The 26,626-nt window shown below is 42.8% G+C and overlaps 1 protein-coding gene across 2 annotated transcripts in view; it reads right to left on the bottom strand.

Moving 5' to 3' along the window:
• Positions 1-26,626, bottom strand: part of LOC146180228 (laminin subunit alpha-1-like) — a 206,396-nt gene that overhangs the window by 17,084 nt on the left and 162,686 nt on the right. For both annotated transcript variants that reach the window (XM_084579439.1, XM_084579438.1), the window contains exons 48-59: positions 25,809-25,965; positions 24,158-24,279; positions 22,736-22,898; positions 22,165-22,312; positions 17,273-17,396; positions 16,204-16,324; positions 14,748-14,912; positions 12,593-12,732; positions 11,261-11,449; positions 3,364-3,594; positions 2,687-2,876; positions 1,630-1,776 (exon numbers count right to left, since the gene is read on the bottom strand). In XM_084579439.1, coding sequence (XP_084435565.1) covers positions 1,630-1,776; positions 2,687-2,876; positions 3,364-3,594; positions 11,261-11,449; positions 12,593-12,732; positions 14,748-14,912; positions 16,204-16,324; positions 17,273-17,396; positions 22,165-22,312; positions 22,736-22,898; positions 24,158-24,279; positions 25,809-25,965 — 1,897 coding nt within the window. The remainder of the gene's footprint in view (positions 1-1,629; positions 1,777-2,686; positions 2,877-3,363; positions 3,595-11,260; positions 11,450-12,592; positions 12,733-14,747; positions 14,913-16,203; positions 16,325-17,272; positions 17,397-22,164; positions 22,313-22,735; positions 22,899-24,157; positions 24,280-25,808; positions 25,966-26,626) is intronic.

Raw genomic sequence — 26,626 nt, forward strand, 5'->3', positions numbered from 1 at the left:
AACCTACTCTGCAATCTGATGTCGTATGATGAGTGGCAACATGTAATTGGAACAATTTGAGAAAAAATGAATCAACCTTTTTTATCGTTGATTTATAAAGAGATACAAATCTGTAGTCAAATAATTTGTTGAAAGGTACAATATTATAATGTAGGTAAATGTGTCTAGTGGGCGAATCATACGTCCCTTTGACAATTGCGTGAAGCATTTTCTTTTGCAATGTTTGCAGTTTTATGACATTAGATACCGTTGTATTGCCCCAGACAAGGAGGCAATAGCTGAGGTGGGAATAAAAATATGCATAATATAAAGTAATTTTATTTTTGATAGGTAGAATATGCCTGTTACGTGAAGTAATTCCGACAATTCTAGAAAGCGTTGACACAATATTATTAACATGGGAATCCCATCTCATCGTACTGCTGAGCGTTACACCCAATGATTTGAAGGTGTCCACGTACTCGATTATACTGCCATTGAGGTATAACGAGGGACGGTAAATTACATGTACCACCTCAAGCTATATTAGCACAAACAGAGAAGCTACACCTGACGCACCTCCTACACTATCTAATGACGGGAAAGTGAGTCTACTGACGAGACAATGTAAAAGCAACCTTACTGTACACGAATGGCCCAATAATATACCGAAAACTTCCAAGAGTCGCATAAAGAACTAGAGGTACATTCATTAAAAGCATGCGGTGCTTAAAACACAGTGTTGGAGTATTGCTCCAAAATCAAAAGTACCACCTTTCTACATGCGACACAAGTATCAGAGGTGCCTCGTTACAAACGGCCCCCTTGTGTTATGGGGATGCTTCACCACACAAACTGTGACCTGTGCAGTGACGCCTTCTCAAATAGTAGTAACGGTTGAGCGTACACGTTCATGCAAGATAGAAAAATATTAGGCACTAGAACAGTGTGACATGATCTCAAAGTAAAACTAAAAGGCTAGCCAATGATGCATGTTGTAGTGTATGAAACGTCGTGATTGGCCATATCATGGCTGCGGAATGTTGTCCCTGAGTATGGCAAACTTTTGCAGCTAGTCTGGGCATTTTGGCGCAACGTGGCACAAATTTAACTAATTTCAAATTTATGGTCCAGCTTAGCGCATAAATATACAGCTGTATCAAAGTGGCGCAATTAGTGGAGCTTTTGCACCCCTGGATTTGACAAACAAACAAGCAAATTAGCGGCTGTCTGAGGATTTAAAGATGTGCAAATGTGTCTGTCACCATTTCAAATCCACTAAGCACAGAACCATGTTCTCCAGAATACTAAAGTGCTAGAATTCACTTGTAGTGATATTGGCAAAAAACAAATTTAGATGCACAATAGCTTAGCTTTCAATAAGGATGCGTCTAATTTTATAACAGAAGCTTTAACATGCTCAAGCTGCCATAAATACCTGAAATTGTTGGCATCTCTGAACACACCACAGTTTACCTGACTTGCATACCAATTTTTTTTTTTCATTCTTAGGTTGAAATTGATTTCTATGGTTTGAAGGTTATTAGGTATCACTGCTTACAGAACGCACATTTCGGCGTGCGCATATTTCTCCCCTGTTCACATCCCATTCAATGTTTAAACAAATATAAAATTCCACAGTATACTCACGAGTTCATCAGGGACAGAGAGACCCGGCGCAATGCCGCCAATGTAGAGCGGGCCGCGGAAAGGCATCCTCCTGTGCACCTGCAATTTCAACGCTGTGTTGTCGTCGACAGACAGCATCAGCCGAGAGCCTTCCTTTGACAGGATTACCTGCGGAGATGCCGTCACACACATCAGCATGGAATCGGGGAGAAATTTGCAGTAGCCTATCTGCATTAGTGCAATGATGGTGTTTTCGGACCTAAACCTCTCATTCCCTTCCTTCTGTGTGTCCCAACAATGTGCAGAATTGTCTGGAATCAAAACTCATGTGGCTAGTCTAGGGTCCAAACTGTGAAATGGGTGTGGAAACAAAACAAGACAACAGCAACAGATAATCAGTTGCAGAGCGTACTAATTTTGCAAAGCAAAGGATAAAAATTAGGAGCGTGTGAATATCCAGAATTTAAATACCAATCTAATACCTTGCATCTTGAATTTGGAGGATGCATATTTGAAAATTTCTGAATAATCAACCAGCTGCAATCTAGGCGAGTTACCTTAAGATTGATTTTAAAGTAGTAATCCACTCAGTACTGACAGGCTATTGCAGTCACCTATTCTGCATATTATATTTCCTGCCTGTATTAATTGTTTTTCTCTTGATTCCCCCCAGGACATCATTGAACTTATTCTCTGATCATCACTCGAAAGAGAGACAGCTACAGTTGCTTTAGCGAGATGCTCGTTATAAGATCAGTGCTGACTGCATAAAGCACTGCTGTTTTATCGCACGAGCTATTACTGACAGCCTGCTTTGAGTTGTCGTGTAACTGACGCCAGTCACAGTTGTAAGAACCTGTTACGCAAGACAAACTGATTCAAGAGGCAAGTTAAGAGAAAAAACAAGCAGAAAAATGAGAAAGAAAAAAAGGAAACAAGAAATGGAGAAGAGAGAGATATTTATAAAACACGATTCCCTTAACTGAGTGTTTTAATTAGTATAGCCAGTAATTTCTTCTGTTTGCTTCAATTGTTTCCACCAGAAGTTCAGTTAATCTTTTGAGTGCGTCCGACTCACATGATGCCATTCACCATCGTTGAGGCCGCTATGGCTGTGGAGTTTCTTGGGCGTCGCCCTGTCGGTGATGTCGAGCAAGACTCTACCTCCAGACAGGACCAGGGCAAACTGCCGGCCATGGGAGCCACCTTGAGCAAGCATCAACACTCCATTGGGGTAGAAGGTGCGCAGCTCCAGGCTCAGATTGAAGCTGCATCAGAAGACGTGTCAAACACAGCCAGGACAGACGCGACAATTTAAGTTTCTTCCCTTAACAGATAGCATTCAAGACGCACATGACAGCCAAAACATTCACTGTTTTTGTTGCAATTTTGAAACAAATTTGTGCCTTCTGCAAAGATTACGAGCCATTATCATCATCACCAGCCAGACTATACCCACTGCAGAGCAAAGGCCTCCCCCATATTCCTCCAATTAATTCGGTCCTGTGCTAGCTGCATCCACCTCCATCCAGCTGCATCCTGCGAACTTCTTAACCTCATCCACCCACCTAACTTTCTGCCGTCCCTGCTACGCTTTCCTTCCCTTGGAATTCAACTGGCTACCCTAAATGACCATCAGTTATCCTCTCTTCGCACAACATGTCCTGCCTATGTCTATTTCTTCTTGATTTCCACCACAATGTGTGATTACAAGTATACTTCGGGGTACATAGGCAAAGAAAGGCAAGCGCTTACTCATTTCTGAACTCAAGGATGCCAGGCAGAATCACGCGGCTGTTGAGTGTGTCGCCAAACTTGACCGCCTTCTCAAGTAGAGCGTGTGGTGGCTGGTCTGAGCACTGGTCGAGTTCCTGCTCTGTGAGGACCGCCATTCTGTCATGGTCAGGCGGCAAGGGACGAGGGCGCTTCAGCAGCCGTCCGATGCCTGCGCCCTCGTGCGACACAGGGAAGTTGAAGCCGAGCAGCCTGGAGCAAAGGTAACACCAAGACGTTGGTATCGTACACAATGTAAAATGCATCAGATTTTTGAGTACATCTCTTTGTTCCATTTACGTCTTCTGTGAAAAGCAAAAAGGAGTAAGAGACAAAATATGCAGCCCACTTCTCTTCCTGTTTCCAGATTGTAAGGGAAAGCTCCTGCCCTGCTTATCTGAAGAGACAATCTGATCGTAGCTTAAAAGGTCGTTCTGGCAATCAGGAATCTTTTCTCACTGAATGTGCTTTCAACATTCATAAAGAAACACGAGATACTATGACCAGTGGCGTCCCTAGGGTCACCCGCACCCAATGCAGAGGAGCTGCACGGGGCACGCCCCCGTCCCCGTGTTTTAAGCACCCGATCACAACTTCTTTTCAACCTCCTCTGCACTCATGATTTGCTTTGAAGTTCGCTCTGCACTCAACCACGCAGTGCGACTGAAGTGGCCTTTTTTTCCTTTTAACACTTTGACACAGCGATCCTGCACCACGGCAAATAATTCAGCAAAACATTGCATCTAAAGCACATATTTCCTAAAAAAGGCAAACACTAGCCTGTGAAAGTTGCGAGGAAATTCACTGAGCAAGCGGCTTAAGACAGGCGATTGCCCAGTATCAGACCACGCGTTGTAGTTAGATCCCCAGCAGAGCCTTTCACATGCCACATGCATAGGTGAAAGCCTTTTACTTTGCATTCTCTACATTTAACTTTTCTCCTCTCCTTTCCTCCAAAAGATGCAGGTTGACTTCTGCATCCAGACTGCAAAGTTATCAATGTGCATTGATGCTATATACATCAACAGAAAATACTAAGCGCGAAACGATTTTTTGGAGCTGGGAGGCGGTGGGCATCTACATGCTCATTTTTCTAATGCTTTCAGATGCGTTTCTCATTTTAACAGTGAATTTGCCTTTTTCAGAAAAAAAAAGTAAGAACTGCATAATGCGCGATGTGAGCACTCCTGGGTAAATTAACTCTCAATTCCCCTTTCAAAGCACCCAGCTTGCTACAGGTGCCCTCCTTCTCATTATTATTATATTTTTTTTTTCAAATCAGCACATAGTGATCAGACTTGCCATTCCACTGAGCAACAGGCATTGTGCCTTTGAGTGAAAGTGTGAGGCAGATGTGTGACTGGGCCGAGGAGCGAGAAAGGCACAGGAGATAAATGAACAAGACAAAAGACCGCCGGCTCTCTGACATAAACTAAGGCACACGTGTTTTCAAGCACTTCTATAACAGAATAATTCCTTCTAGGAGAAGACCACACTTTCCAGTCAGTGCCTCAGTGGTACCAATGCAGGCCTTTTCGAGTCTTAACACAATAATTCATTTCGCCCTCCGCACTACCTCCTTATCACTTCCCAGCTGCAACCCCCTGTGCGCTGCACCCGGTGCGGAACGCAGCCCCCTCGCGACGCCACTGACTGTGACAGCTGAGGGGCAGACTTTAGCATTTTACAGTATAGTTAGGTTAAAGAATTTGAGAATGACAATGTAAAGCTTAGGAACTGGTGCCTGACAGCTATCATTGTAAAATGAGACAGTAGACTCCACTAGTACTACCCTATAACAGAGCATTCCTTTGTTCTCACCATACTTTCCTGATTGCATGGCAACTCTCTTCTCCTAACATAAGAACCCTTCAGTTAGTTACTGTGGCAACAACACTCCAGTTATGCCAGCTGCTACTACTACTACAGTCGAACCCGGATATATCGAATTCGAAGGGGATCGCGAAATAGTTCGATATATCGATAATTCGATATACAGAAATCGGCTTGTGACGGCACTTACGATGTGAAAAAACGATACCATATTTGTCGCGTAATCAACCCACTCGCATAATGAACCCACTCTCCACTTTTGCACCAGAGAATTAAAAAAAAAAAAAAAAATGCGTTAAGGCTAGCTCGCTCACATGCAAGCGACTGAGCGATCTCAGCGACGAGCGGCAGCGACAGAGCGAAAATTTTGAAACTTGTTGGAACTGCGTCCCTCTCGCCGCTCGAGCCACTGCGGCAGCTCAAAACAAGGCTTCTGTGTCGCCGCGGATTTTCGCTTGCATGTCGACGGCGCGCGTCAGTCCGTTTGGGTCGTCTCATCCACAGCTCATTTCTTGGCAGCGTGCCCAGATGCTGCGCAGCGATAACATCAGGGCGCGCTTATCTTTTTATAGCTCCCGCGGTGGTGGGGAGCGAACTTGGCAGAGTGCCCGTGATGGCTTGATTGCAGAAGCCTGGTTCGATTTATCACGCGTCATGATCGCAGCAGCTGACCGCGTGCTTTCGCTGATTCATACCCACACAACCAGCAATATCCATGGGATCTTCACAAAAGGTCTCAATATCAAACATCATTTTTGTACACCCATGAGATGTCCATGCATCCATTATTAAAAGATCATCTTTTAGTGGATATCCTCATGCCGCTCATGACTTTACCTTTGTGTGGTCGTGAAGATATCACACAGTGTACACAACTTCGATGTTATATAATGTGACTTTCAGTGGACATGCATAGTTCAGCAGATATTTGCTTTAAATTTTGATTCGGACTAAGTGGAAAGGCAGGCAGCGTCTTCAAGTAAAGCCCCTCAATTTCATCTTGAAGACCCTGTTGTCCCTTCTCTGCCTCCTCTGCACAGCCCCCCCCCCCACGAGCGAGAAGACGCGGTCCGCAGATGACTCATGCCGTAGTGCATAATAAAAACGTGGGCAGCTCGTTGCTCGAGCCGTAGAGGTTGAGGAGGACGTTGGAGAAACTCGCTGCCTACATTCGCGATCAAGAAATAGTGCATTCTTTGTGGTGAGCGAAAAATATTAAATGCTTTGCCTGCAGGCTTGTTGTATGATACATTTGTTATGAACAGGAATAATGCGTTTATTGGGCGACGCGCTGTCACTATCATGAGATCTTCGGCAACTCTACCACAAAATTAGCGCGGAGTAGCACGCCTTTTTTTTTCTTTCGTGGCGTCCGCGGCGTTCGTCTTGTTCCCTTCCCTGCCTCCGCTGCGCAGCCACCACAACACAATAACACAATTCACGTGTTGTCCCTTCGAGCGAGAAGACGCGGTCAATTTAAGTGCAACACGGACGTGTGTCCACAGATGACTCATGCCGTAATACATGCCTATTTCAATACACTCAGCGGTCGAGTGACGTCGTCGTATTTTGGAAACGTCTGCTAATCTTGGCGCTTCCAAGTATTGCAGCTCGAGCTTGGTGTAATAGTTCTGCACCCAGCAGTACATTACAACCGGAAGCGATATCCCCGGAAGCCGGAAGTGTCATTGTGCCTGGCATGCATATGTTGCATAGCTGACACAAGCTCACATCGCCTCAACCGCTCTCCGAGTTGTTGGCAGCCGCATAACGTCGCACGTGCGTCACATGGCCACATCTTCGCTGACGAAGTTGACAGCAGCAGTCATTTCAAGTTGGTAATCGCCCTGTGCATTGCCTTGTTCGTGGAGTACGTTTCTTCAAAGGTAACGTTTCAGGATCACCTAAGAGCACAACTTTTTCTGCTATGCCTAAACCAAGAGCGAAGACATGGGCAGCACGCGCAGCTGCGAGGAATACTCGTGCCACATTTTCTGCTCTTGGTGAACCCGACGAGTGTGCAGAAATGCATAAACCAGAAATGGCGGTTGGAGAGCTATAGCCCGCAATGACAACCCGGAGCCCACCTCTGTCATGTTTGACCCAGAGTTTATTCCCGCCGCGCAAGGATCATCTGCGTCATGGGAACCTCTAGCTTTTTCTTTGGGCGACGAGCCATTTTGCGCGCGTCCAACGCCTAGCAAATGTGCGAGCGACAGTGATGATATTGACATAAAGTGCATTTTGCGGAAGTGGATACTAGAAGAGGATATTACGCAGAAGGCCGCGACCTCCCTGCTATATAATTTTTTTTAACATCACTTTTTGCATGCCTTCATCGCAGAATGGGTTGCTGCTTTGCCATTTTTTGTTCAAGTTTTTTTTGTGAAAAGCTAGGCTGGCTCTTATTAGCTCACTTCAGAGAATAAGATTGTTGTCTTGCCATGCATGCGGTGCTAGCTTGTTCACACTGTATATTTTTCTGGATATTATGAAGAGTGTATGAAACTCTATTTTCCTTTCTTGCTGTCATTACGCTCTACTTGTCCTTGTTTTCCTCTCCCTCTTCCTTTATTTCCACTGGCTACAGCTCAGTACTCAGGTGTTTCAAGTTATTAAATAGCAATGAGCCACAGCTACTATACTGCTGTATTTGTTTCAGTGGCTGCAATGCAAACATGCGATATGTTGCAACAGTGGATGATGTGCAAGCAATTATAAAGAAATGGCTCCAACATGTTCCATGCCGTCCTAAACAGCAACAGGAAAGGCTTGCAAAACAAGGTATGAAAATTTAGCCACTATTTTGTACAAAACTGTGTGTGTACATAGCAGTTAGATGCCTGTTTAAGCATGGCTTGAACAAATTTAAATGAGCTCAAGCTCAAGCGTGATTTTGCATAGTTTACCAAGGCTGTACATGGTTTGAATTAGGGGGGTGCTCAAGCTTCTCATTGAAAGTAGATGCGAGAGTGCCTTAACACAACCTTTCCATTCCGCCATTTCTTTTTAAATTTTTTTTAGTTGGTTTTTGGGGAAAGGAAGGCACAGTATGTCTCACTTTTTAGTGGACACCTATGCTTCATTAGGTTGAAGTCATTCAGTTCCAGCGAGGTGAAATCTGAACTTGCAGCCTGAATAATGCAGCTTACACTCTAAAACAACTTTCAACCTTAACTGAAAAAGAAGTGAACACAAATTGTTAACTATCCTTGTACAGAGACAACAGGTTGTGAAATTTTTACATTCCTTTAACTACGGACATGTTAATAGGCTTATTTTCTTCGCACGTAAAGGTTTTACATCCATTTTTTTTCACTGTTACATAGCTGTAAGTTCTGTTGCCAGCTTTCAGACAAGTTTGTTTTGTGCATGCGGCCTTTTTTTGTGACTATTTATTTTCTGTTACCTGTCAATTTCTTAATGTCTCACTTTATTGTTCACTTCATCTTTCATATTTTCCAGGAGGCACAAGCACGGACGCAAACTGAAACCCATGAAGAGGGGAAGGTGCTTGAAAGCTTGCAGTCTTTTTGTAAATAAACCTATAATGCACGCTATGTGTTTTGCTCAACAGCTATCCCTAGCTCTGCTAAAAGTGCATGCTTGTACATCTTGGCAATGTCCATGCAATGTCCAGAGACTGATTTGGCAACGTCCTCTAGACATCATAATGAATGTCCATGTGGACATCCACTGTGAGGCAATAGGGACATCTCCGGAATATCCACAGGACCAGTTGTGGGTATTTATGGAGATCCTCTGAATATTAAACATTTTGAGGGGTGCATTTTATGGACATCTCCTGGATCTGATATGGTTGTCTGGGTACATGCAAGGATAAAAAAGTAAAGAAAATAAACATCCCCGCAAAAAAAAAAAAAGCCTGCCGCTTCTTAACGTCCGCAGCCGCCATATCTTACGCTACGCCGCGCGTACAGCCTAACGATAAGAAAGAATGACTCTCGCAAAAAAAAAAAATAGCAGAGAGAGAAAGCCTTTTTAACATCCGCAGGCGCTATAGCCACGTCCGCCGCCGCGCCGCCGCACGCAGAGGGTTCGCAACACACGCTGGAGAAAGCATTCGACGTCGGTCTGAAAACGGGCTGAGCTGGCTTGGCGCATGCGTTGTTGCGCATGCTGAAGGAGAGAGATAGCTCAGCAAAAGAATGAGCACACCCACGCACATGGCTTGCAAGCGTCATGTGTTGGCGCGCGGGAAACAACAACTGCAGATGCGCTCGCCTTTGGGGAATGGGCGCGGCGCTGCCCAGACCAGCCGTCGCCGAACTGTCCCCTCTCATTCCTTCCGCGCGTGGCTTGAAAACATCACGCGGCAAACGGCCAAGGGTGATGCGATCGTCTTTGGGGAAGGCACACTTTCCAGTGCGTGGTGCGGAGTTCGATATATCGAACGACCGGTGAAATTGAGTTTGATATATGACGCGGCTTTCCTATACTTTTACATGGGATTTTCAAGGGGATATTCCGTGAGTTCGATATAACCAAAATTCGATATATCTGGGTTCGATATAACCGGGTTCGACTGTACTACTACACTACAACTAACACCACTACAACAACTATTACTACTACTGCTCCCTGCCGGGGTGGTGCAGTGATAGGGTGCTCAACTACTGGGCCCAAGGATGCAGGATCGAATCCCGGCCTCGGCGGCTGCTTTTTGGTGCAGGCAAAAAGCTTTGCGCCCATGTAGTGTGGGATGTCAGTGCACGTTAAAGAACCTCAGGGGGTCGAAATTTCTGGAGCCCTCCACTACGGCATCTCTCATAGCCTCAGTCGATTTGGGACGTTAAACCCCACAAACCAAATCACTGCTAACATTCGTTAATTCGAACCTCAATAATTCGAATGTTTGGATAATTCAAACTACTCTACTTGGTCCAGCCAAAAGTCAGTTCAGCTACAGATAATTTGAAGTATGCGCCACCGCGTCTGGGCGGCTTAGCGAACAGCACGTGGCCAAAAGCACACCTCCATGAAAAAGCGGCATAGTTGCAGGCTGCACTCGTTCAAAACAGGGACAGAAGATGAAACCAGGTAAAACCATGGAAGAGCGGGCAGAGCCTAAATGGCGTCATGGTGCAGCGGCCGCGGTGGCAGCTACCTGCTCTCTCTTCCATGCAACCTCCAAATCTTGCAACTAATTGCACATTAATTTGAACCTTGGTCATTCAGAAATATGGATAATTTCTGTCGGCACGTGCCAGCCAATGCCCATGAAAGGCTATGACTTCGGATGGCAGCTACAAGTTATGCGGGAAATTTTTTTTTTTTTTGTGGGAGTAGTCCATTCTTCCACCCATCAGTCGTCAATGAAGGCATGCGGTCTGCCGCGATCATGACTCCGGCTTTAGCGTCATTCGCTTCAAAAGGCATTTGCTAAATGTCGCGCGTTTCAATGATTGAGTGGCAGTAGACGGCACCTGCCCTAATCGCCCATGATAAAGCGAATATACTGAAAAAGAGGCTTGCACAACTGGACAAGCACTGGCACTCTGCCAAGTTCACTTCCTCCTGTTACTAGAGCTAACGACCGACGCCTTCTTGTTTTTCAAATTCTTAGACAAATATTGGGGGTGGGTGGGTTCGTTACGCGAGTAAATAGGTAGATTTACCATGTTGCAAATGGTTCTTGCCAGCTTTTTTTAGGCCAGTCGAATTCGAATATTTCTAACTTTTTTCCAGGTCCTGTGAAGTTTGAATTAACGAGCTTTTGCTATACTACTACATCACTACCAACAAACCCAGGAATGAGTGTTTAACAACTGTTGCTGTAAAAGAAACAATGAAGCAAAGGATACACAACCTGCTGCAGCATCAGAGCTGAAGCAAAGCAATGGGGAGCAATGAGGCTGTCTGCCATGCAGCACCACATGGCACTACTAGTGTTCAAAGCACTCCAGATGCAATGACCATTTCTACTCATTTCTCTTTACGGAAATACTAGTATGCTAAGCCACAACAGCTGCAAAATGTGTAAGCTAGCTGATGCCTGAAATCCAAGTGTTCTCACTCCACTCACACGTCATTGAATACAGCATCCTTGATGGTGCCCACAAAGTGGTCTCGAGTGGCCGCTTGAGCCCCAATAGCAACGCCACCCCGAACACCGCCGAAGAACAGGCCACCCAATTCGGGACCCTGGATGTCACCCGTGCCCTTGGGAAGTCTCAGGACGTCGATCTCGGCATCATCCACGTTCACATGAATCCTGCAAAGTCACCAACCACTTGTATCTTTCAAGTTTCAAATGAATTCTGCACAGTCTTCAGAGATTGATTATGTGTAAATGACTATGCCATTGTAGCAAACAGCACAACAACTTTTCCAGGCAGTGGAGCAGAAGTTACAGAGCTGAAACACACCCTCTCTTGCTAAGTAGAAAATGATCCCCGCTTGCAGTGTATTAGTTTTCTCTTACAATGTAGTGCTAAGGATAAAAGATAATGAAGTAACTGAAAATCAAGGTAAGCTAAAGGCGTCAAATCTCCATGGTCGGGATGAGAAAGACTGCCCACATCGCTACCAAGATATAACATGATGACAAGCCAATGAATATAGGAAGACACGATGCAAGGATAAAGTATTATTTAATTACTGCAGGTCTAGCACAAGTGCTCTGTCCCCACACCTCTGCTTGCGTCATAGTATTCTAGCTATAGCAATAGTATGTATAGTGTCAATATCAATTAATTAAGGCATATTTTTTAAGCTTTCACAGCTTAATGTCAAGGAAAGTACAGCTTCTTTAAAAATTATCACAAATTAATTTGCCAGGCATGCCCAATTACAAGATGCTTCAACACACTGCACCAGCCACTTCAGTGACAGAATGCAGTTACTGTGGAGAGGGCATCGTGCCAGATAGCCAAACTATTTGGCGCAATGACAAAGTTACAGACCCTGCACTGCGTAGCTTTCCTCCATTGCCAAGAAAAGGTGTTGCCGAGTACAGTCACGTGCACTCAGGTAAACCTGCTTGATGCTCAACTGCCTGCACAGGTTATTGCTAACCACAATGTTATGGTGCTCGGTTATCCTTCTTGCACCTTAATTTCTTTCTTATTTCACCCTAACTGCAGCAAGATGCACAAATGAAATGCGTGATGCGCACAATACCTTGCTTTATTTCTATTCAGTAACTATGAACTAAATAGAAATAAAGGCAAGACACTGAATGCTATTAGTAACACATAATGTTCACACCAATTTTGGTTTCATCACTTCAGTGCCAAATGCTGTGATGAAGTGATAACATCACAACAATCCAGGTGGCATGTGGCGGATAGCAAACATATATGCAACTTTAAAAAAAAAAAAAATGAAAACTGACTGCTTCAGGTGACCAGCTTACTTTCGATGTCGCTTAATCACAGTGATGGTGTGGAACTTGTTGTCGTTGTAGCGTTGTTCAGAGCGCGAGGCCACTTCTCCTGCCCCGCCATTCAGACGCAGTTCAATGTGGCCATCCTTCAAGGCCACTGAATAGTAGTGCTGTAAATAAAAATGCAGCTTCCCATCAATCGTATGCCTCACATCAGGGTTCAAATTTAACAGCTTTGAAAGCCTTGCGAAGCCTTGGCTGCTTGTGAGGAGGGCTGTTGTATTAAAAAGATTTATTCACAAAGTCAATTATTATAACAACAATCAGCCGAACTAAAATACCATGAATCGACTGAAACAATGTCCTACAGGCTTGGTCATATGGCTATCCATCCATAGAGCGTCACCTTCCTGTAAAAATACAGCATGCATCCAGATAGTAATGCAATTATTCTTTTCCGGCGTTACTGTTTGTTTCGATGCAGAACCAGTTTGCATTAACTAGGGTGGTTCCTATCTTTTCCATGCTGCCTAGTTCAGTTCGCTCTGAACTCTGGGGAATTACTGTTTTCCTGAACCTAATTCTGATAGTGCTATGTTGCAACATGCGATCGAGTCAATACTCGAACAACAGTACTAAATCAATTTCTGTGATGAACAAAACAAAAGCCTTTCTGACACTTGCCAAATGAGTCAATAAGCCTTGGTCAATTCTACTTTGCTATATAATGCGTGAGCATTAAGTGGCTATGTTTGGGGAGTTTTGTCACCAGAACGTTGTCAGTAGAATTTCGTCGAAGTGAGGAGTAATAGAAAAAAGCAAATGGCTTTAGTCAATAGAGGATAAAAAAATGTCACCAAGGAACAAATTTGGTGCATGTGGAGTGATTAGTTAAATAATTGGAGCCAATTAAGTCAATTAGACACTGAAATAGCCAACTGGAGTAATAGCGATAGCCAAAGTGATCACATAATACCCAACTTCCAGTAACATGAGCTATGAAGACGTCAGTATAATGACAGTTATGTCGACGCTGGAATGTGACATTACTGTGTTCTCAGAGGACCGCAGGATCTGCAGTGGAGAAATGTAAAAGCTTATCATGCTAGTGAAGGCTAAGGACTTGGGCTTCACCAAGTTGCCAAGCTGCAACCTATGGGCCAGGGGGTTATCGCTAACTTCAAGGTCCACTACCAGCATCGAGTGATCGAGCGCCTTCTGATCGATGTTCACTCTGCCGACAACGTGGTCGACATGAAGGTCCCTTTGGTGAAAGCCATCTATTTTGCAAGCGGAGCCTGGAGGGACGTGAAGCACCTGACTATCTCTCACTGCTTTAAGAAAGCTGGCTTCTCCCGAAGCAGCAGTGCTGTCATGGCGCCTGCCTAGGATGATGCTGGCGCGATTGACATCGTTGCAACAGCTGATGGTGCCAACACGACAGCTTGGTTGGAGCAGCTATGGGAGTCTGCTAACGAGTTGGATCTTGTACCTCCAGGTCTGTCCCACATGAACTTCACTTCCACCGACGGCTAAGTTGTTGCCACGGAGGACTTCACGATTGACGAAGTTGCCGGGAACGTCATGGAAGGGACAGATAGCACCTCTGAGAGTGACTGCGACGATGCTGGTTCCGCCTCTAAGCTAGTGACCTTCGCTGCAGCCGTTGCAGCTGTTCACACACTACGGATGTAGTACCTCGGGAGTTCAGAGCAGAACTTCGGTTTACAGTTGACAGTATGGAGGCCGCAATCCTGAAGACCGCACTTGCAAAATGTGTTCAGGGAACACAGGATCATTTTGTCCAGCGACGATAAAACAATTTACTCAAATTTGTCTCTCTTTTTCATAGTCCAGATACAACGAAATAGCGGATTAGCGAAGCAATTTTCAATTCCCGCCGACTTTGTTATAACGGGGCTAAAAATTCTTTTCCCAGATATAAATGCATTACCTTCCGGACACACCCTGTGTGTATACATATGGTGATTACTATTTTAGGTCTAATTTATGATGGACACTTTAAAAAGTATAGGTGTCAATCAGTGCAGAATCTCTCTTTTGCTCTTTGCTACAAAGTGCGAAACTATAATGTTTACAAAGTGTAATGTTTACATCCAGAGAGCAGTGTTGCAAAGGTCTAAAAACTCGAAGCAAAAACAGAACAGTGTTGAGTCTAGCTTACATCTCTTTTGCTTTCAGCACCCCGGACTGCCGAGAATGTTGAGATCATGAGGAGACCGTCCGTTTGCATGGACTGGAAGGTGAAGCCAAAGTTCCCTTCGGCAGCCAGCGTCTTCCCTTTGAGCTCCAGGTAGCCGGTTCCTTTGAAGCTCACCAACTTGACCTTCTGTAAGATGGCAGGTACACATCATGTGATGTCAACATTTTAGTACAGAAAGTAAATGGCCATACCCAGCCATGACTGAAAGAAGCCGACAGCCAACGATGCCAAGGAAAGCATAAAAGATGGTCGTTTTTTTATTAAATAAAAATACGCCATCCCTATGCTTACCTCGGCCTCACTGACCGTTGGTTTCTTTCAATTGTATATCCTAGCAAGCCCCTCATTCGCCCTGCCTAATGCTGAGCCATGTAATACAAGCACGAGTACAATCAATACTGTACCAACTGGCGCAGTGAACTGACTTTTTGATCACAAAAAGGATACCGAAATTTTTCAGGCATGCAATAACTATGCTAAACTGAAAACAATTACAGTAGTGGGCTTCTCCACTGCAACAGCAAATGTAATTGGCATTCATCACGTGATAACTAAGCATATATTTGTGCACAGTAAGATAAGCTCTTTCATACTGAAATTGGTCTGGATAGCAGTTGAAAGAAATGGTGAGCAAGGGGTGTCTTTGATGAGAGGTAAGGAAAGAGATAAAAGTGGCTTGGTCCCATCTGACCCATTCAAAATAAAATATGCCTGTGGCGAGGCCGCACTGATGACAGGCATAATTTATTTCCTGTTTGTATGAGGCAAGAGTTGATAGACAGTAGCTGCACATAAAAAAAAGAATGAAATGCATTGAAATAAGCCACCCCGTTTGACAAATGGCTGAAGCTGCATCAAGTTTTTATTTATAAAGTTAAAGCAAAACAAAAAAATACCCTCTGTTGTTCTATAAGTATAGAGACAGTTGCCAGATCATGCAGCCCAGAAAAGAACCAAGAATAACGCTACCTTACTGCTCACACTTCACAGGAGGTGTACAGGCAAGTCTATTTCCAGAAGCTACCATGCTGTATTTATTTATTCTTTTTATTGAAAATACCTGTAGTGGCTGTAGGTATTATTGTAGGTGGAAAGATACATAATAAACACGAAATAAATAGGCCTGTTGAACTATGGAGCCAGAAGTCACAATTTGGTCACCCTCGCATGATTTCTCTTTTTGCCACCGATATGTTGCAATGTCAAAGACAAGCTATACTATGTAGTATTTTTAAAATGAGTGCACACTCAATGAACACTAATATAGTCCATGCAAGACCTTCTAAAGGCACAGGACAGCCTCAGTGAAACAATGTGCTTCAGTAGAAACCACTGTGCATTTTCAGTGAAGCGGGGAAGAAGCTGTCTGATGAAGGCAAGAAGTACTGCGCATGAAAAACAGGAAGCCAGGTCATACCCGTTCACTGCAGCCAGGGTCCACACCGTAGGCTTCGTACTTGAGCAAGTCCAATGGTGTTGTCTCAACCTGAAGGTTCTTCATGCAGCCTATGAAGTTCTGGAAGCCCACAGTGCTGAACCTGCAAGCGGAACCAGACAACATTAGGGTGGAACGTTGAGCTAGCTGGTTGGCACACATAATGAAAAGCGCAGCTGAATGGACTACAGTGCACAGAAGAAAGACACGCACAGACAAGGACGATGCTGAACTGACAACTAAATTAGTAATCACACTCGCAAACCTTCTCCTTTTTTTCACTTCTTTTGAGTACAGCTAACTTCTTCCTTCACTGTCCTGCCAGTAATTTCGGAATACCATCTCCTTCCTCCATAACGAAACGGAAACCTTTATAATGTTGAAGTTTTGAAAAATGAATAAGGACAGTTGACAGGAGATATTTTGGAAGCCTGGGCGATCACTGTGTCTGGTGAACAATGTGCTAGTACGCCTGCCGTTTCCTTGTTGAAGAAGTAGGTGAAATTCCTAGCTTACTTGGTGGGACAGTGAAGGAAGAAGTTAGCAGTACTTAGAGGAAGTGAAGAAAGAAGAAGGTGTGCAAGGTGTGAATAATTAGTTGTCAGTGCAGCATCGTGCCTGTCTCTGCATGTTTATCTGTCTTCTGTGTATCATTGTCATTGCATTTTTTATTGTGTGAACCAGGCAAGTTCGGAAAAAAGTATGCACTTTTATTGTACTTTTAATCTAATTAACTTTACCTCATCAACTCAAACAGTTTGTCGCTTTCTATGAAAAACATAGCACAAAACCAAGGCAGCGATTAAAACAAGTACAGTCCTTGGCCAATTTTTGGGCTTGAATGGAACAAAAAAAAGGTCTGAATTGAAACAAGCCACTCTTAAAAAAAAAAAGAAAAAAAGCCCTTCTGACAACACTGTGCTGATATAAACTGTTTCTTGAAGCTAGCTGTCTGAACAGTTGAGATGTTGAAATTTGTCTTATATCTATTCAAACATCTGAAGAATCAGCCCGTGACGGCAAGTGAATAAACCAAAAGTTGTGCGCATACCCAGATGAGTCAAAGTCTGGCGGGACGGCTCCAAAGTACAGCTTGCTGCGCCTAAGCTGAAGCTCACTAGGGCTGCGTCTTGGCAGTTCACCCTGGAGGAGTTCGTCTTCCACAGAAAGAATACCTGCGCCAAAAATATGTAAACCATTCGTTCACTTGCACCATCATAATATCGCAACTGTAATGAAATAACACCACTATTCAGGAATTTGTATCCTAGCTTGTTAAACTGGCATGTGTGTGGACATGCAACTGCCTTAAAACATGTGCTCAGTTGTCTTTTTTGTTCTTGGTTACGCATGTAATTTTACGCATGGTTACGCATGTAAAACTCACCTTATGTTTTAAGGTGAGTGATGTCAACATTTTTGCGAGTATTTTGATTGTTTCCCATGTTGTTTCTCAATTTTGCATTTATCTGTACCTTTCTGAGCAGAGAAAATGATATTTTCATGTTTCAACTGTATGCCGCCGCATGCAGAGCACTGATCATGTGGGGTCCTGAACCCCGTCAGGTGCAAGAAAGCAACTTTTGTTCAGGATCCTGCAGTTTCTTCTATACGGAAGCTAAAAAATAAACTTCAAACTTCAACTTCAACATATCATTTGGGCATGCAGCGCACTCAAACCACTAAATAAGCACAAATCATACAGAGGTCAGCAGCAACCCATTTTGGCTGAATGAGCCCAGTTAAAGCTAAACACAACATTATGTGTCAAGATAAACGTATAGTGCTCACCAATGCCATGTGCTAAGACAGCAGCCTACAACTGCAGTCATAAGAAAAATTGCAATTGTCAGGACAACTGCTGTGACATATATAAAAGCACCGCCGGACTCAAGTGGTGGCGACGCATGCTTTATTATGGCCTGTGCACTCACTGCGGGTACAACGGGAGCTCTCCTAAGTGAATCGCACTCTCTTCCGTCATGAGGGGTGCACAGGATGTATCGACCAAGAGTGACTTTAACCCAACCCTTACTGCTCATAAGGAAAATAAAACCACAGCAGGCACAGGATGGAGTGTTGCCTCCTCCCTCCATCCTGTGCCTGCTGCGGTTTTATTTTCCTCATGTCTCACCAACTGGCCTACACATCTACCCTCCTAACCTCTCACTTCTGTGGCAACGACCGGTGCATGCCTGCTTTTGCACCTTCAAGTGCTCGTTTGCGAGGTTCACAGCACCGAAATACAAAATAATTGCAGAGAGTTCATTTAATTTGCGAATTTCAAACGAGGTACTATACTTTCTTCACAGAGCTGGCTGTTATAAAATGCAAAGAGGAGGAACTGTCCTCCAGCTTTACTGAACTAGACCGAGTATATATTTCATTTTGAGGCCATAAATGGAGAAGCTGTATTTGATTTATTTATTTATTTATTTATTTGCACATACTATCAGTCCATCTGGACTAAGATAGGAGTGGGTTTGACATCAAAATTTATAAACGCAGGCCAGTACGATAAAACAGCAAGTACAGTCCATAAAACACAGTTCATAAAATACAGTCAATGTAATGTACAAATTATGTGCACTCCTGCGTTAAATATTTGCATATAAGGGTAGCAAATTGCTCTCGGGATTGAGCATTCACAACGTGGTTAGGAAGGCTGTTCCAGTCGGATGATGTGGCAGGAAAAAAAGAGTATTTAAAACAGTCCTTAAAAAATTTTTCTACCTGGACGTGTTTATTATGCTTATTACGAGTGACGCGCGTCTTTGCTTCGTTTATGTATTGTTCTTTCTTAACCAGGACTAAACCATTTATTACACAATAAAACAAAGTTAGTCTTTTTTCTTTTCGTTTGTGGGAAAGAAGAGACACATCAGCTTGAGCATAAAGAGGGGTCACTGAATCCAATCGTCGATACCGGGAGAAAATGAACCGTAGCGTCCGTCTCTGTATCTGCTCAAGCTTAGAGACAGACTTTTTGTGATATGGGTCCCATATTTCGCATGCGTAATCAAGTAAAGGCCGTACAAGCATCTTGTACACTGTCAGTTTTGTGTCCGTAGAAGCCTGTTTTAGGACGCGTCTAATGTAGCCTAATCGCTTGTTTCCCTTCGCGACAATGTTGTCAATATGTTTTGCCCAGCTAAGATTTGAAGTGATGGTCACGCCGAGGTATTTGTATTCATTTACTCTGGAAAGCGGGCTACCTTGCAAGCTATACACATAGTTCAGGGGCTCAAGCTTGTGAGTAATTGTCATGCAAACTGTCTTGTGTGGGTTCAGTGACATCTGCCATTCCGTGCACCAATTATCGATCTGGAGTAGATAATCATTAAGCTGAATTTGGTCATTAACGGATCTGATTTCATGGTAGATAATACAATCGTCTGCGAATAGCCTCGCTTTTACTGGTGAATCCCGGATCATGTCATTAATGTATATCAGAAATAAGAGGGGGCCAAGAACTGACCCCTGAGGTACACCTGATCTAACTTCGCAACAATCGGACCTCTTATCCCCAATGACAACATACTGTCTGCGACCTCTTAGGAAGTCCTCTACCCATCGAACTACACAGTTATGTCCCAAAACAGTTTTTACCTTAATTAGAAGCTTTCTGTGGTTAACCTTGTCGAAGGCTTTTTTGAAGCTAAGAATATAACATCCATCTGGCCCCTGCAATCAACCACTTTACAAAAATCATGACAACATTCCAATAGTTGTGTCACTGTTGACAAGCCCTCCCGAAAGCCATGTTGTTATTCGCTAAAAAAGTCATTGCGCGTTAAGTGCTGGCGAATATGTTTTGATACAATATGCTCTAAAAGCTTACAGCACACTGATGTTAGTGCTATTGGCCTAAAATTTGAAACGTTAGTAGCGTCACCATCCTTAAAAACTGGGGTAACCTTACCAATCTTCCAATCATCAGGAAGCATACCTGTGGCTAAAGATTTCTTAAAAATTACGAAGAGATACCTGGCCGTCCATTCAGCGTACCTCCTTGAAAATAAATTCGGTATTTCATCCGGGCCTGCAGCCTTTGAAATGTCTAGCTTCAGCAGTGAAGCCAGAATTCCCTCGTATGACACTTGCAATTCGTCTAATTCGGGTAAATTGTTATGCGACGCAAACTGTGTCGGTTCTCTGTCATCCGAAGTAAAAACACTTGCAAAGAACCCATTGAAAGCCTCCGCAATTTTAGCCTTATCCTCAGTGAGACCCTGATGCGTATTCATTTTTGTTATTGGTGTCTTGGTTGCCGACAAGTGTCTCCAAAACTTTTGGGGAGATTCACGAAGATATTTACTCATTGTGATGTTGTAAAACTTATGTTTCGATTCTTTAATCAATTTCAACCTTTCACTTAATGTCGTTAAGTCCTCACGTAACGCCGGGTTCACTGATTGCCGCAACCTTGCTTTACGTCTGGACACTTTTCTTTTTAGTTGAAGAATTTCTCTCATAATCCACGGATTGTGGATATGTTTTTTCTTACATTTCAAGGGTACATAGTGTGTTATACATTTGTGAACAGTTTCTTTGAAAGTTAGCCATAGTTCATTTATGTGTGCGGACTCATCGTGGCTTAATTTGTCAAAGTAGTCATAACGGTAGCTTAATTCGTCAAGTATGGTAGTGTCATCAGCTCTATTTTGTATGCTTATCTCCCTTAGCACGTACTAAGTGGATGTGAAGGATGACTCGTGCCAATTTGAACAGGCACTGAAAGTAAGAGCAAATGAGCGCGAGCTTTGGGGAATGGAGACTCAATGTGTGCACCCTTTCACTTCCTCTCCATCCACATCGCATATGCGGACTTTATAAACACTTTTGCTGCATCACCAGTGTTCACCAGTGAATACAGTAATATATCCAAGTTTGTGTTGCACATCTAAAGTTGGCAGTAAAGATTGTGTTAACTTGGTGAATGGTATCAGCCACTAATAATTTAACTAAGCATGAACTCCACTTGCCCTCCGTATATGTGTTCAGTTTACAGAATGAGCAAAATCTCTAGGAAAATCATGTAGCTGTAGTGTTTTGTGTGTAACAGTGGTTCAGCGTAGCACAAAACTGGCCATTTCAAAGTGTTTCTTCGCAAAAGATTTTGAAAGGATTGCAAGTTATCTTCAGTAGCGATGTGCGATGGCAGGTTATTCCAGTCTATAAATTATTGTAAGCAGAATGAATGATCTTGCATAAAAAATATGAGTGGCACGTTATACATTTTTCTTGGGTTATGTATCTGAATGATTCAACAAAGCTGCAGTAATTCGTTATAGAAATGTGTGTCACTGCATAAAAGAGGGATGCATGTAAACTAGGCTGCGCTGTAATCAGAAAGATTTAACAGAAAAATTCATGTGCTGTCTAAAGGCCACACCCCACCAGAATTGTGAAAAAAAAGTGCGGCAAGTATAGGAGTACATAATGTATACGCAATATCTGGCCATCCCAATACTAGTTATTTGATTCACAAATTTATTAATTTGGGGAGCACACTGTTCACACATCCCTACTAAACAGCTTTGGGATTCTGATGCTAGGCTGAATACTGGGGAATCAAATTCTGGTCAACAGTTTGAAAATGGGGAAATGTACGTAAATGTGCTGTGCACTGTCAGCAACCATAAGGAACACCTCGTAAGCTACATTTACATGAACTCGACAAATATTGAGTCCCCTTAGAGAGAAGGTGCAAAAAGATTGAGGAAGAGAGTAGGGGGCTAGTCACGCGCTTCCTTATTCCTTACAATCAACTCTACTCGCTTCTGTTGAGTTCATGTATGCACGACTATAGCCAATGTGCAACCAATCCAGGTCACCCAACACTGGTCCCTTCATCCTTTCATGGCATTATCTGACACTTTGCTTGCACTAGCAATGAGGTGGTGCCACATATTGCCCACTGGTCACACACTGTCCACCCACCTTGGAACTTGTCTCGCTCGGCCACCACCCTTGTCCAGTTGCCCGTGTTGTACCTACGCTTGGTGCGCAACTCCATGGGAGCCACAGGGCCCACCTTGAACTGGAACACCACGTGGCCACCCCGCAGGCCCAAAGACACAAATTCACCCTGCAAAAGACACAATGTGACAGTGGTGAGAGAAGCAAAGTTTGCAAAGAACCAACAAAAAAAAGATTCGATTCACGCTACAGTGCATAATGCAAGAGGAACCTTGTAACTAAGTTATTTCTCAGCTTGGTTTCATTTCTGCATTTCATTTTTGAGTCTGCATATGAAAACTGTCTGTAATGAAAGCCACAAGCAACGAAAATTTTTCCAACTTTTTTCAATTTTGCTACAAACATAGATTTACCTGTTGTGCAACAACATCATTAACATCACGCACTTAAATCTAAATTTGCACCATCAATGATGTACTTTTTGACGATTCCTTTCTATGTGTTTAGGCCTGCACCTATATGTACATCCCAGCAATTTCAAATAAATTTTTCTGTATACCCTTCAATAGAAACCGAATGTGACATCACTTACTGTCTCCGTGTTGGGGCACAGGAACAAGAGGGCATCATCATCAAAGGTCTTAATGAGCATGGAGATGTAGTAACTGTTGGACTGGTAGCGACGTATCTGCGGGAGGATGGAGTAGCCTTCACCTTTGAAATGGAAGGAGCTCGGATCCACATCCTCCGTGGGTCTGAAAGAGCCAGCATGCGTTTGTTAACAGAACAGACACATATCTGCTACAGAGGGACAAGCAGCAGGTAAAGCTAATCACACTTTTTCACGTTCGACATTATTGTGGTTTTCACAGTGCAAAGAAGTATGCAGCATACTGTTCATTTCCTGGCCCTTGGCACCGAAATGGCCTTTCTAAGAGCAACATGACTGTCTATATGACAGCAGCTATAAAACTGATAGCGGCAGTGTAAACTATCTGACATAAGGAAGCATAAAACGGAGAAAATCGAGCCTGTTTTAAAAAATGATGAAGAGGAAATTAAGCATAAGCAAAAATTACGGGCATGCAAATACTGAAATTTTCAAATAGGAATCAGATCCGAATAGTATAAGAAAAAAATATGCCTTCGAATATGGAATCAAATATCTCGTCAGTGAAAAACAACAGAAAATATTAAAGAATTAGAAACATGCATCTGGCTTTTTTTTCTTCAGAATTCACTTGGTATTTGCAAATAAAATTAAACTAGAAGTGTTCTGAAGTGTGTAACCTACTATAAAATCCGGTATAAATAATATACGATTCTGCATGTATGCAGGCTTACAGGAAGGACCTACATGAACTCGGGTAGAGCTGTCATGTCGCTGCTGAATACAGTAAACTCTCGTTGATTTGTCATTCAAGGGGCTAGAAAAGATGCCTGAACTGACCCAAAGTTGAGTTATCGAATAGGGCTGAAGAAACTGCCGAAAAACGTTTCAGTTATTTTATCTCACGAACACCTGCCCAATGGTTGTCTGCATTTCAAATGAAACTGAAGTGAGAACGAAGGTTTTCCCCTGTTTCATCAAATTCTTCATTCTGTGTTTAGGAAGTTTGCAAGGGTCAAGTGGATGCAGCTAGCACAGGATCAGGTTAATTGGAGTAATTTGGGAGAGGCCTTTACCCAGCATTCGATCAGTACACTTTGGATTACGATGATGATTATGATGATGATGATGATAAAACTAATAAGTGAGAATGAGAAATAACAACCCTATCAGGACCAAAACACTGAAGAGTTAGCAGGCTTTAAGGTGCTGTAATCGTACCTCCCTGACATCACCAACCCATTAATTAGGAATGTCTCCAAACAAGCTGTATGAAGCACGGAGCTGCATATTATCCATAACCATTCAATCATTAGCTGTCAACAGTCATGGCCCTTTTGCTTAAGCTGCTTGACTTCCATTTTGTGCTGTGCAAATTGCGTAGTTTGAAAATATAAATCTTACCCCGATTTGCAGCCATCGCAGCCTTCGTTGGTGAGGAAGTTCCAGAGGCCGACTTGTTTACCGTCCAGGATGACTTCGTGCAGACAACCCACAAAAGTTGTTGCCGTGAGCTGCTGCGTAGCCTAATTGGTCGACACAACATGACCAATAGTTAAATAAAGTCCACTGCTATAAGTGACCGCTCTATAGCATGTACTAGTACATTGGAATTAAGGTCCTCCCAAAGGTCAGGTCCACTTTATATATGTCACGCATGCGAGATGGCAAAAACCAAAGATTGCCATTCATTCAACTTATACAGGATGTTTCAAATCATTCAATACTACTGATTTGTCTTTTCCAAGCAGTATGAGGTACTTCCGTACGGTCTGTGCCAATGTGTTGTAGACATTATGGGTAGAGTGTAATGATTACACAATTGACTAGAACTGAATAATCAACATTATTATTTTAGAATTTAAGGTGCAGTATTATGCTGTGAAACTGTAAACTGTCAACACTGAAGGTAAGTATCCTTTTAAATTTTCTTAATTCGCAACATTCGCAACATTCGCAACATATTGAATGTCAAAATACACATTTGAAAGCTTGTTGAGTTGGCTTTCATTCATTGTGCATTATTAAAATGGCATCATTTGCATTCTTTATGCATTAAAAACAGGCTTTCCTTTATGTATTTGTAGTATAGAAAACGTTATGATGATTTTAATGCCCATACCACATGAAACTATGCCACTCCACATATGTGCAATGCATGAAAGCCAACTCAATAAGCTTTCAGATGCTTACTTTTACCATTTTATAGCCACATTGCTAATTAGGAAAAATTTAAAAAGGAGACTGCCCTTTGATGTTTACGGCCTTCAAATTTGCAATACAATCAGGGTCCCCAAAAACAAAAATAAAAGTTGATTAGTTAATTTTGTTAAATCCATAATCATATGTAGTCACTAAGCTCAATGATGTGTATGATGTCCATCTTCGAGTACAATTCACCTGAAGAGACTGCACCAGCATATCATACACAGGTTTTGAAAGAAAAAATTGTATATTTGAAACACCCTGCATAACAAAAAAAAAAAGACTAATCTTCCTTGTACAACTGGCTTCATCCTTCGAATGATGAATTAATAAGTGCCCGTCTTTACAGTGGGAAACATGAGGAAAGGTTCAGTGATAAGCTATGAATTCCCCGCATTTGCATAGCATTGATATTTTTTTTTATCATTCCAGCAAAATAAAAATAATTTTAAATTTAAAGCGAAATTAGTCTGACCATTCAAGCAAAGGGAAGTGAGGTGCTAGGTTATAATCCCCAATGAAATACTTTGGGCTACAAAACAAGTGTGACAGAGTTTGAGCCACAGCAATACAACAAACCAAGGAAACACAGTTGAAGGTGAAAACCAGCGATAAAAGGATGCGTTAACAAGAAAGGAGTGCACAAGGACGACGCTCCTTTCTTGTTAACGCATTATCTTTACACTGGTTTTCACCTTCAACTATGCACCAACTGGCCCAACAAGCTACGCTTCTTGAATTCTACCAAGGAAACATTTTTTTTTTTTACAGAGGTGATAGAGAAAACAACCAGGAGGGAATAGAAGATTCTTGTAAAAACCAAAAGAGAAGGATAGCATCACATGCTCACCGGAATGTCCACAGGTACAGAGCCAACATAAAAGTAAGAGCTGGAGTCCAAGTCCATCTTGCCGAAACCAGCAGGTGCGGCCCCCGTGATTTCTTCAGGATCGTCACGTGCGCCATCGGGCTTCCGTTTGACACTCAACGTTGCCACATTGCCAACTCTGGTTGAATGATGGTCAGGGAAGAAAAACAGAACATCCCATGATTCTTCAGTGTCTTAAGGCAAATGGGTGACGACTTATACTTGGTCATCAGGAAATGGAATTCGAAAGTAAATTGAACAGAGATGTGACACACTGTTGTACTGCTTTTTATGAATAAACTTGTACCTTTGAGACAGTTCTTTGGTATATGTAATAAGTTGAGAGGACAGAAATGATGTAGTATAGGCACGAGCCATGAGCTCATAACCTGAATTGATAAAAAGTCGGTGTGTGTAAATATTGAAATTTTTGAAAATGAATCGAATACGAATATGGGGAAAAAATGCCTTTGAATGTCGAATTGAATTCGAATATATGATCAGCGAAAGCAAAATGGAAAATTAAAAATAGCAAACACTATTCATCTTGTTTATTTCAGAATTCACACGGTATTTGCAAACAAAGTTGAACTAGGATTGCACAGAAGGTACCCTACTAAAAAATCTAGCATAAACTTTATACAGGGTTCTGTATACAACTCTACCAGTTTTTTTGTACAAGAAAGACCTGCATGACACCTGGTTGGCTGCCATATCGCTGCTGAATACAGTAACTAATGTAAGGACGACATTTTTTCCTAATTTTGCCATTGGAAAAGCCTTCTTCACAAAACATCCCC

This window comes from Amblyomma maculatum, chromosome 9 (assembly GCF_055883805.1).
Source record: "Amblyomma maculatum isolate TAMU_Amacu chromosome 9, ASM5588380v1, whole genome shotgun sequence".
NCBI classification, from domain to species: Eukaryota; Metazoa; Arthropoda; class Arachnida; order Ixodida; family Ixodidae; genus Amblyomma; species Amblyomma maculatum.